The sequence below is a fragment of the Streptopelia decaocto genome (genome assembly GCF_964273445.1).
Source record: "Streptopelia decaocto genome assembly, chromosome: Z".
NCBI lineage: Eukaryota > Metazoa > Chordata > Aves > Columbiformes > Columbidae > Streptopelia > Streptopelia decaocto.
This window is the reverse complement of record NC_138657.1, coordinates 31,701,977-31,714,141: the sequence shown is the minus strand read 5'-3', so window position 1 is coordinate 31,714,141 and position 12,165 is coordinate 31,701,977. Positions and strand designations below refer to the sequence as shown.

The following is a 12,165-nucleotide window of genomic DNA, read 5'->3' as shown; positions in this document are numbered from 1 at the left end:
CTTTTCATTGATCTTCGTTGATGAGAGGCCTTAGTAACGTTTATTTAATGTACTTTGGAGCTCAAAAATGCAGGCTTGGACCTTGAAAGCTGTTAATGAATGAATCTATGGTATGAAATAGATTTCAAGGAGTTTATTTATTTATTTATGTGTCTTATATCAACACTATCTATTACACAATATTAATCACAGTGTTGGTATCTGTACTAATAAATATAAACCCACAATTTATCTGTGTTGTATTTGTGTTTTTTGCTTGCAGTATGCATTTTTATATCTGCACTGCTGTATATGTTACAAGAATGTGCCTATGTATCATGGGTGCTGTCGTCTTGTCTCTGAAGTTAAATGCATAAAAATATTTTCAGTAGTAATATAAATGTTTTGTAATTATAATATGAGTCAAATATATTTTGCAATTTCACACATTTTCATATTAACTACATTTTGTATGTGTTTACAGCTGATTATATGGCACATCATTCTTGTTTTCTCTCTTTTTTTTTTTTTATTTTACTAGGCAACACATTTCCAGCACTGGACAAATTTTTTATTTGTCTTTCAATTTATTCTTTCCTGCTTTTTGGGGTAAGAACACAGGGCAATCAAGTAAGACATTTTAATGGCAGTGTTTCAAATTGCAAATGTCAAATGTAAGACTTGCTGATAAGTTATGTTAAAATTCAAAGAAAATATATTTTCCTTTGAGGCTTCTATCTTTTAATTATTTCTAATAGTATAAATAACTGTTTCAGTACTGTTGATGTTGTTGACCTCACACATACAGTGGTCAACAACATGACATTAGTTTTTTGCTTTCTGTACTCAGTGTCTCTCTGCTGACTGTCTCTTCTGATTATCTGATTTACTCTATGCAGTTAACAGAATGTAAGCCCTTCAGTATAGGAACTGTTTCAATGAGTTTTTTCCTTAAAGTACCTGGAAAAGTATGGGAGACTCAACAGTAATGGAACAGTGCTTTGTTCCTGTTGTGACAACAGAGTCAAAGGAAGAATAGAAAAATTAGTTGGATCCTGTTCTTCTCTTCCACTCGGCACCTACTAAGGGGTCCAACTGACTTCAGTACTGACATTTAAGAAGCTGAGAGGCTAGGGATGACCCTACTACAGCTCAAGCCGCACATTTTAACATGTGTCTTGAGCTCTCTCTATATGCATATCCTTAACTTAAAATACGGATCCACAGAATATTTCTTTTAGGGTTTGGAACAGGTGGGATTGACAAAATACTGATCCAGAAAATGTTGAACATTTCAGAGTGTTGCTAAACTTCTGAGCTCCCTGGGAGGAATTTATAAAATTTTCTCCTTTATTTAGGTTTCTCTTGATGTATTCTACTGTCCTATGCAGTCATTACAATTCTGCGCTCACAACGACAGTAGTTGGTGCCATCAAGGTGAGTTATGGAACAGAAGAGAGAGATAAGAATGTTCAAATAGACAGGGAAGAGCATTGACTCAGCAGCGATCCTGATTATACTTTCAGCTAGACACTCAAAATGAGGGCTAATACCAATCCAGTGCTTGTGCCAAACAGGGTCACACTACAGAGTGACCCTGTTTTCTTCCATTGAAGCTCAGGTGTGCTCTAGAAAGCAACGTGAGTATTGATTTATTTTTATATTCCCCACAAGAGAAGCTTCAACCACTATAAAAGATGTACATTTTGTCACGTTTTGTCAGGTACTGTCACCTGCTTCTGTTCTTTACAAGGTTACTGTGAGGTTTTCAAGGTGGCCTGTTGCATGTGCATTGCAAACTGATACAGACTAACCTGCTTTCACTTTGGGCTGAACTGATTTCCATTGCTGATGATTAATGGGGAACTCCTAGATACAGAATAATGGCTATGCTGTAGCGGGGACTGTATTGCTTTATGGTTAACTGCTTCAGCCTCTGTGTGAGAACTATATTCTAGCTGAATGGACTATTTAATTTTGGTTTGTATATGGTCAGTCAAAACCAAAACATGCGTGTCATAAAAACTGAACTTGGTGTCCTCACAGTCTGTTTTCTACCCCAGTTTAATTTAAAACCACTGCAGCTTCCTTAGTTTTGATGAGGCCAGCATGTCTGAGCTGGGAACATCACTGACTGCCCAAGCACCTTTTTGTAGGGCAGTTTGGAAAGAAGCGTGGAGCTGTAAGCTATAAGAGTTTTAGCAAAATATAAAACTTGTACCAGGTTATGGTTATTGGCCAAACAGCTATCAGAATCCAAGCTGATTTAGACACAGGAGTAACAGTCCTCAGAGTGCTCCCTTGCATAGGTGACTGAGGAGAACAATGCTCCAACATAACAAAATGCACTAAGAGAAGATGGTACTTCTCTTTCCATGGTTTTCTTTTGAAAGCTGGCAAGATTTATCTAGTTGTTTTCATTTTGTGGCCCTGAAAGCATGCTTTTAGATTTTATATGTCTACACTGAATCATTAAGACAGAGCAACGCTGTTTCACTTTTCTGAGCAATAACAGTCTTTGAGACATTTTGAACAGCTTTAAAGTTGAGAAGCACTTTATGATGCAGTAGTCCCCAGTAGAAACTGGTAGAAATGATGTCATTATCCAGGCTAGCTGCTAAAACATTTGAAACCAAGAAAGTGTTGGTAAAATGATCATACAGTTCTCTAGCTTTCCTTCTGTCTGTAGGGGACAATTTTCTGAAAACTGGATGGGGGTGGGGTGAGAGGTAGAACCTTTAACTTTAAACTGTGCCTGCCTTGAACTTGGAAGCAAAGTGCTTTCAATGCACATTTAGTTGTCAAAATAAGGAGGTAACCATTTTAAAGCAATATTAAAGAGCTTTTATTGTAACTTCAAAGCATGCTTTTTATGCTTGAGAACCAAAACCCTGCTTTTAAGAAATGGGATTTGAAATGAGCCTTCCAAAGATGAAGAAGTACATTTTCAGTACGTTGCTATAGCTCCATTTTAACTAATATCAAATAGCTAATTTTATTTTTTGTTTTCTTTCTTATTCTTTTCCCCAGAAAGTCACTCTCAGTGCATTGCATGCATTTAGAAGGCATATTGATTTTATTATTTTATTTTACTGTTAGATGACCCATAAGAGGTCATCCCATGAAACTCATTTAAATGCTGATTTTAGAGCAGCCAGCAGCAGAGTATACCTAATTCCTTAGGAAAGTAAATTAAGTTATATAATTTATATTATTTGAGATGGAAACTGACTTGAATAAATGCATGGCTTTTGTTTCCTTTCAGAATATATCCATTGCTTACATTGGAATGTTGATTGGTGGAGATTACATATTCTCCGTGTTAAACTTCATAGGACTAAATATTTGGTGAGTGGAACTTGAATAGCTTTTATTTGTTAAGGCTGAAAATTTCTCAGTGAGATATAGTTTTATCTTTTGTTTGATTTGGCCAACTTACATGATGCAGTTTTGAAACTACTAGCTTGAGGAAGAGGTGCTTCAGTATGTAAAGTTCATTACAGTTAGTTATGCCTTTTCATGTTTGTTTTCAGATATTGAATCTTACTGTGGTAGGATCTTAACTCTGGAAACACGCCTGCAGTTTTACTACGTGGGATTGTGTTCATTCTTTTTCTTTATGAGCAGTAGTTCTGTGCTGTGAAGCTACCAAGTAAAAGCCAAGTAGTGTGGGAAGTGAGAACATTGACTGAATGAGTTGTGCCCATTGAATATGATTTATAACTTGTGAGTTGTTACTTTTTGTGCTTTGATGAACTGTTACATCTGTATGAGTCTGTTGGAGCAAGTTATGATCTTTGCTCAGAGTGAGTTTCTGAGATGGCACTCTGTGCTAGCTGGCATTCTTTAATCCACTGAAAGGAAAGGTGCGTACATATAAAATAGTATGGGCAGCATTTGGTATCTCTGACACCTCTGTTTGTTCTCTTTTCTTTAGTATGGCAGGAGGATTGAGATACTCGTTTTTAACCTTAAGAGGAAACAGCAAGCCAACGCAACCTGAGGATGAAGAGAATGCACTTCCTGAGTCAGTTAGCCAAAATGCCTGACTTGAAAGAGACTGAAGATAGAAGTTGGATTAGCATTGCTGAGAACTTAAATAAGTATATGCTGGAACATATTTGGAACGAGAAAAAAATCTACCTCAGCTGCCACAGGTGTACACACAATTCGTTGGTTCAGAGATATTCTTGCACACCATGTTTTTTACATGTGGACAAGTTTAATTTTAGCCTTTTTTTTCACTATAAGTGAACTTATAGGAAGAAATGCCATGAGCACATCTCAAGTTTTAAATTTTATTCGTTTACCTGTACTTCGGTGCTATTTGTACTCAACAAGATCCATGAGTTCTGTTTCAGTGTGTGCCAGTACTCTCTGAGGCAGAACTCCCAGTAAAGATGCTGAGGCTTGATTCACTGTTGCCTTATGCCATATGCAATCTTTGATATCAGTGAAGAGATGAAAGATGCTGGTGATTCAGAATGATTTCACGTACGCATTTGCTCTTGTTTAAAGTGACTGTGGAACGTATAGAGCAAAGAGAAGATGTGCCCCAAGATTGTTACTTGTGTGTTGACTAAAGAATTCAGAATATGGCCAGGTGTGTTCACTATGCATTTTGTAGACATTATCTCTCAATCTTTTCCTTATCCTCAATAACATCATGGTGTTCTGCTGCAGTTGTCACTTTTGGCTATAAGTGAACCCTGGTAACTTTTCTGCAGGATCAAGGAGAGAAGGAAGTTGAGAGACGTTTTTTTAGTATTTAAAAATATAATTTTTGTGTGTGTGAGCCAGTATCAAACAGATAATGAGGATAGATAACAAAGGTAAATATATTTTTGTTTAGGTACATTAATCTTTTTATATCACAGTCCCCTTCTCTGATGTTTTGTCTATAATTACCATTTAATGCTGCAGAGAAGTAATACTACTATGTACGAACTACAAGAAGGGAAACTGATTGATATATGGAAGACTAACTGGTGCTTAAGTGAGGAGAAAGGACCAGTGTCCTGCTGTATCTTATACATGCAGTGAAAGCTTATCTGATACTAGTTCATGCTTAAAATTCAGAGCAAGCAATTATAACAAGCTCAGACCAGAATGTGATGGTCTGGGTTGTCATTGGGGATAATAATGGCACCACTCTGTATCTTTATTTCCTTTTCTGAAAATACAGTTGATAATGCTTGATAATGTTCTCAATAATGTTCTTGATAATGTTCTCAATTCCCTGCAAGCATGAGCAAAGATTTTTAAAAATAATCAAAATAAGATTTTGGAAGACCTTGACATGGAACCAGGATGATCTAATGGCTTGCGTGATCCCTGCTTAAATTAAAATACAGCTAAAACTGAAAAGCATTTATTTGTACGTAACACGTGAATGACCAGACTGGATTAGATCTAAGAAATGTGTGCGTAGCTCACGCCAGAAGCTTCAGGGAATGACTGGGCTGCCCACTGCCTCTGTGGATTTGAATGGCAAGAGAACCAGTGGCTGCAGATACTAGAAGTGGAATTTCAGGGCACAGTCAAAGTGGAAACTGAAGTCTGAGCTATCCAGTTTCTCACAGCTGGCCAAGAAATGGGAGTTTCATTTTCTGCCTGTTGAAGAGCTGAAGAGGGAAGAGGTTGCTGCAAATACTTTAGGGAGATCATCTGTTTTAAAATAGTTCCTTTATACTTAAAAAGCCTTCAATATTTTGAGCGTATTCTTGTATAGGACTGCTTTTTCTCCAGATCATCTCTACCTCCAGAATCCTAATTACTGAACCTCAACTCTCTGACATGGGACAAGATATTGGAAGGTTTTCATTAATTACTAAAAGATTATGAGAGCCGTTTGATTGCAATACTGATCGACACACAATGGCATCTGCTATATAAGATGTAGTTCCCAAAAAGGAACAGCTACTGTATGAATTTAATTCATTAATATTTTGCTATACCTTTTATAAATAAAGAGAGACAGATCACAGATTTAACAAGTTTTTTTGGGTTTTTTTGGTGTGGGTGGACACCTAAAATGCTTTCAAGCACACATGGATAGCACGAATATTTGCTTTCGATTCGATCATCTGCTATACTATATTTTAAGTAGTTATATTAATTGATTCTAAGCTGTAGTGGAAGTGATTTTATATAATTTGTTTTTCAGGTCACATTTTTTGAGGTCCTTCAGACTTAGACTTCTCACCTAAAACACAAACCTGAATCTCACAGTCTTTATGATAGTATTACTCAGAATCTTTTAAAAGATAAATTTAGGAGTAACAAAAAGTAGACCTTGTCTAGAAGAAATTACAAGTCCTTGCGTCCTTTCACAAAGCAACTCAGCTTCAGTCACTCTTTTCCTCAGTATCTATGGAGATAATGTTAATTCCGGTAAATTTCCAGGTTTAAACTCTGGGAATATGGGCTCAACTATCATGTTGGAATTCAGGCAGTTACGGAAATTGCTGTCTCATTCAAAACCTCAGTATTTGTGTCTCTCAGTTAATAAGGTAGTAATTTAAAACTGATTTATCTTAGGATACACCTGTAGATAGTCCTAACCTTACTTTTCTACAGATTTCACATTAGCTTAATGAAATACTGAAACAGTTGCCAAACTAGGTGACCTGTTTGCTGTGCGAGGCTTCATTTTCTTTCTGTTGAAAAAATGGTAAAAATCGCTAAAGAGAGCATTAGCCTTCAGGATACATATTTAAAAGTAGTAAGTCAGCTACTTTTAAGAAATAGTGGATTGACTTCTGAAAGTCACATTCTGTCACAGACGTGTCTCATGGCTACATGCTGCTAGCTACAAAACTTGATTTTCAGAAATCAGTCCAATATTTTTAAAACTTTTTGAAGTTCTACAGGTGGCAAGGTGTTGTTTAGGATTTAGAACACTAACTGGGTTGGAAAGGAATGTTGTACTGTATGTTGATCTGTTTGTACTCTTAATTCTGTAAGGACTGCCTAGCAGCGTTCTAGCTGTAATGGTGAGATTGAATGGGGTGAGAGAGAAGTACAGTGTTCGCACAAATAAGCTTTCTAGCCATGCAATGCGTAAAGCTCTTGCAGTGATTCCTATGAAAGTCAGAGAAACAATACCTCAGGAAAACAAAACAAAATGAAAAAAACAACAACAAACCTCCACCCCCCACCCCCCGCCCCCACCTTAGACTAGGCTGGATGACTTAATTCTTCACATTTATAAGAATTTATTATTTTTCCTCTCACTGTCTGGGCCTGATTTACAAATATGAGGCCCATGAACTACTGTAAGCATCTCTCAGCCTTGTTACCAGCCTTTAGAAAATAAACGGTAAGGAAGCATGGGCAGAGCTGGAAGTGCAGAAGAGAAGACTGGCGGCCGTGGAAGTTTGCATTTTGACTCCATGGTCAAATGTAAGCGTTGGGATTTGGTTTGTGTTTGGTTTTTGGTTTGGTTTGTTTCAGGAGGTAGCACCGTTGTTGTGTATGAAAAACGCGATGTAACTTGTTCAAATTTAAATTATTTCTTGAACAGTGTGCGAGCCTTTGGGGAATTTGTGATTGTGTGTAAATATTTTTTGAAATTTAATACTAAGACTTTTTTTTTATTTGACTGGCCTTATTTATGGGGTAAAACAAGATGGAATTTTCAGAGACCTTATGTATGAGGAAACTGGGTTGTTGTTAAGCTAAGATGGTAATGATATTTGTATATTACTATAGATAAATTAGTGTTACATTCCTTCAGGCATCATTTTTACTCTGTAATGCATCTGCATATTGTGTTTTTTTGGCTGAGGGTGTCAATAACTTGACACTTGGCATACATTGCTGATATTCAGTTGGAGGATGGCTTGTATTATTTTACCTTAGCCTAAGTGCATGTATAAGCATCAGTACTTCTTCAGTTTAAACTGATTTTTTGAAAAATGGATGTTTCAAATTGCCCCTACAGAGAAGAGTAGAGGTTGTTACTGTGCCTTCCCTGCGAAATTCCATATGTTAACTTTTTGTTGTCAGAGGATGTAGGGGGACAAGTAGGAAAGCCAAGGCCTCCTTAGAATTAAACCTGGTGAGAGGGGTCAAGGACAACAGAAAGAGCTTTTTCAAATACATGGCAGATTAACAGTACAGGCAATGTAGGCCCACTGATGGGTGCCCTGGTGACAGAAGAAACAAAGAAGGCAGAGTTTGTCTACTCTGCCGGAAGCTGTCCAGAGGAAGGCAGGACAATGATGGACTGGGTTAGGGAGCAGTTAATCAATCTGGACATCCATAAATTCATGGGTCCGGATGGGATGCACCCGCGGGTGCTGAGGGAGCTGGCTGAGGTCATTGCTGGACCACTCTCCATCATCTTTGCCAGGTTTTGGGAAACTGGAGAGGTGCCTGAGGACTGGAGGAAAGCAAATGTCACTCCAGTCTTCAAAAAGGGCAAGAAGGAGAACCTGGGTAACTATAGACTGCTCAGCCTCACCTCCATCCCTGGGAAACTGATGGAACAACTTAGCCTTGTTGCCATCTCAAGGGATATCAAGGAGAAGAGGGTCATTAGGAGCAGTCAACATGGCTTCACCAAGGGGAAGTCATGCTTGACTAACCCCATAGCCTTTTATGAGGGCATAACAAGGTAAATAGATGATGGCAAAACAGTGGATGTGGTCTACCTTGATTTCAGTAAGGCATTTGACGCAGTCTCCCACAGCATCCCTGCTCTTAAACTGAGGAAGTGTGGTCTGGATGATCGGGTAGTGAGGTGGACTGTGGCTGAAGGAGAGAAGCCAGAGAGTTGTGGTCAATGGGGCAGAGTCCAGTTGGAGGCCTGTATCTAGTGGAGTGCCTCAGGGGTCAGTACTGGGACCAGTATTATTCAATATATTTATCAATGCCTTGGATGAGGGAATAGTGTGCACTATCAGCAAGTTTGCTGATGACACCAAGCTGGGAGGAGTGGCTGACACACCAGAAGGCTGTGCTGCCATCCAGCGGGACCTGGACAGGCTGGAGAGTTGTGTGTGGAAAAATTCAATGAAATATAACAAGGGCAGGTGTAGAGTCCTGCATCCGGGCAGGAGCAACCCCAGGATCCAGTATAAATTGGGGAATGACCTATTAGAGAGCAGTGTAGGGGAAAAGGACCTGGGGCTCCTGGTGGACAGCAGGATGACCATGAGCCAGTGCTGTACCCTTGTGGCCAGGAAGGCCAATGGCATCCTGGGGTGAACTAGAATGGCAGTGGTTAGTAGGTCGAGAGGTTCTCCTTCCCCTCTACTCTGCCCTGATGAGACCGCATCTGGAATATTGTGTCCAGTTCTGGGCCCCTCAGTTCAAGAAGGACAGGGAACTGCTGGAGAGGGTCCAGCGCAGGGCAACAAAGATGATGAAGGGAGTGGAGCATCTCCCTTATGAGGAAAGGCTGAGGGAGCTGGGTCTCTTTAGTTTGGAGAAGAGGAGACTGAGGGGTGACCTTATTAATGTTTATAAATATGTAAAAGGTGAGTGTCATGAGGATGGAGCCAGGCTCTTCTCGGTGACAACCAATGATAAGACAAGGGGTAACGGGTGCAAACTGGAACACAAGAGGTTCCACTTAAATTTGAGAAGAAACTTCTTCTCAGTGACGGTGACAGAGCACTGGAACAGGCTGCCCAGGGGGGTTGTGGAGTCTCCTTCTCTGGAGACATTCAAAACCCGCCTGGACAAGTTCCTGTGTAACCTCATCTAGCTGTTCCTGCTCCGGCAGGCGGATTGGACTGGATGATCTTTCGAGGTCCCTTCCAGTCCCTAACATTCTGTGATTCTGTGATTTTTTTTTTGATCACTTGAAGTCTGAGTTTAATTGATTTAATCTCTGTCTTGCAGTGAGATACTGTTTTTGTAAGCATTTTTCCCCTTAAGGTTTTGATACATGTCCTCAACTTTAATACTAGTTCAAACATTCTTTGTTCAGAAAAGCTCTAAGTCCTGTTCCCTCATCAATATGTTACCGTACTTGTTCATGCCATAGTTGCACCATTGTGAAAGAGGCATAATGATATTAACCTCTTTATGGAAAGCTCTGTGAAAAGTTGTATAATATTGTTTTGTCTGTATAGAAAGAATTAAGTGACTCTAGCAACCTCTAATTATTTTTTTCTTCAGATTGGTAGATAAATTGTTTTTCTGGTCTGTGCAGAATTTCAGCATGAACTTGCCCTGGAAATGTCTGGGCTAGAGTTTTAACTCTTTGCTCTAAGAAGTAGTGCTGATATGTGTTTGTCCCCAAGGTCTGGAGTATTCTTATCCAGGGTTTTGGTTTAGACACATCTTCAGTCTCTATGAATCCTAAACAATGACAATAAAAATATTTTTTTTCTTTTTATTCTTGGGTAGTTTCCAGAAAAGGAGTGAAACGCGAACGCCAGAAATTATTGTTGAGCTTGGATTTTTTCAGTAGTTTACAAATCCGGGTGTAATGTAGAGATGTTATTCTAATCTAAGCCCTGGATGTTCCTTGGAAAAAGAAAACCACGTGATTTGATTAGACTTCTCACTTCTCTGCCAGTGCTCAGAGACAAGCAGAGCGCTGGAAAGAGGCATTTCCCAGGGAGAGAGCGACTGATTCGCACTAGCGTGCAGCGTTCTCTCACCATGGAAGCATTCCAGCATGAGCTGCTCACTCTTACTGGGGGTCTGATCTGTTTCTGTACTCTGGTAAAATGCATCAGATTTATGAAATATATTTTGTCACATATCTGGAGTGCTTTGCCTCAGACTTTTTTTCCGTCGCTGGGAGAATGGGCAGGTAAAGGAAACTTTTTCACCTTCTTCTTGTAGCTGAGTGCTGGTGGGTGGTCACGTTACTAGTCGGGAGCGGTTTTCTTTGCATTTCCTTACCCTGTCTCCACAGCTTCCACTAAGTGTGGTTTGCTTAATTTCTTTGTGTTTTCTCCTAGAAACTTCGGGTTTATGAGCCTGAAGGTTTTGCATACTTGGGGAGAACAGAAAAATAGCCAAATGGGTAACAGCTCTTGCACCTGGTGTCTAGATGTGGATTCTCTCCCCATTCTCACTTCTGATGTTTCTTCTCTACTGCAAATGATTTCGTTTTAATAGTGTTGCCTATATCCTCAGTTTCCTGGTATGTGAAGCAACTAGTTTATGTCCAGCATATGGTCTCCCCTCGGTCTCCCCTCTTCAAAGCAACTTTTCTTTGTTCCTGATAACGTTGCTCCAGTGTGTTTTTTCCAAATTGGTGACCTATCCTTAATGATACCGTTAACAAGGCAAATCTACTCTAGCCTAAAAACTTCAAAGGCTGCAACTTGGCAGCACTTTTGAAAAGATACTATGCATTCTTGTAAAAAACCAGAAATGTTTCATAAACACCTCTTCTTCCTACTGATCACTGATATTTTTCTTAAGCTTGTTATATTATCAGTATGAAGCAAGAGTGATCAGGTTCTACAGTTTCCGAGTTCCTGGGCTACAGATCTCACTGATGGTGGCATCTCATTAAGAAATCACCGAAACAGTATACTTGGGTTTTGTTTCTTTCCTCTACTTTAGAGACTTGGATGTGACTGGATTGTATATGTGTTTGATAAGCATATCTCACAGTGGATTAATAAGAAATTGAATCCACCCCTGTGCAGAAGACCTGCCTGAATACCAGCTGCTTCTGAAGTACGTGATAGATCTCAATTTAAGTGAGGCAAGGACCTCCATTCTGTGCATGAGCTGTGGAGCATCCTGTGGAAGTTTCTGTGTAAAATTCTTGTTTCCACTGAAGGCTGGAAGACTTGTTTCCTTTATTGGACCTTTTATGCTCTGTCCTTTTTATAAAGTCTTCTGAGCCCAGTGAAATTCACAAGGTTTGGATGACCTGCTGTATCATGTGGCGCTTGAGATCCTGAGAATCATGAAAATTAAAGTTGGCATCTGGAAGCTTGTTTCCAAACAGGCACTTGCTTTTTTTCATCTGCAGGTCTGCTGGAAAGCTAAAGATCTACCGCTGCTTCACTGAGGGGTCTCTTTGTGAAATAAGAGAGTAATTGCTCTTCTGTGGGCAACAAACATAATGTTTCAAAATTCCCCCACTCTCCCTGTGTCTCTCGCAATTTAGAAGTCCTTAATCCACAGTTTTTAGATCTTGACTAATTTTCATTTTGCTCCAAAAACTTACCAGCTCTACATTGGAATTGCTTGGGTGCTTTC

At 39.3% G+C, this 12,165-nt stretch overlaps 1 protein-coding gene across 2 annotated transcripts in view; it reads left to right on the top strand.

Annotated features, from left to right (window-relative positions):
- SLC35D2 (solute carrier family 35 member D2) overlaps window positions 1-12,165 on the top strand; it is a 51,574-nt gene that overhangs the window by 15,576 nt on the left and 23,833 nt on the right. The window contains exons 9-12 of one of the 2 annotated variants that reach the window (XM_082074813.1): window positions 521-588; window positions 1,338-1,416; window positions 3,245-3,327; window positions 3,917-5,965. In XM_082074813.1, coding sequence (XP_081930939.1) covers window positions 521-588; window positions 1,338-1,416; window positions 3,245-3,327; window positions 3,917-4,028 — 342 coding nt within the window. In that variant the 3' untranslated portion in view covers window positions 4,029-5,965. Of the gene's footprint in view, window positions 1-520; window positions 589-1,337; window positions 1,417-3,244; window positions 3,328-3,916; window positions 5,966-12,165 lie in introns of those variants that run through there. The other variant, XM_082074812.1, reaches the window with a different exon arrangement.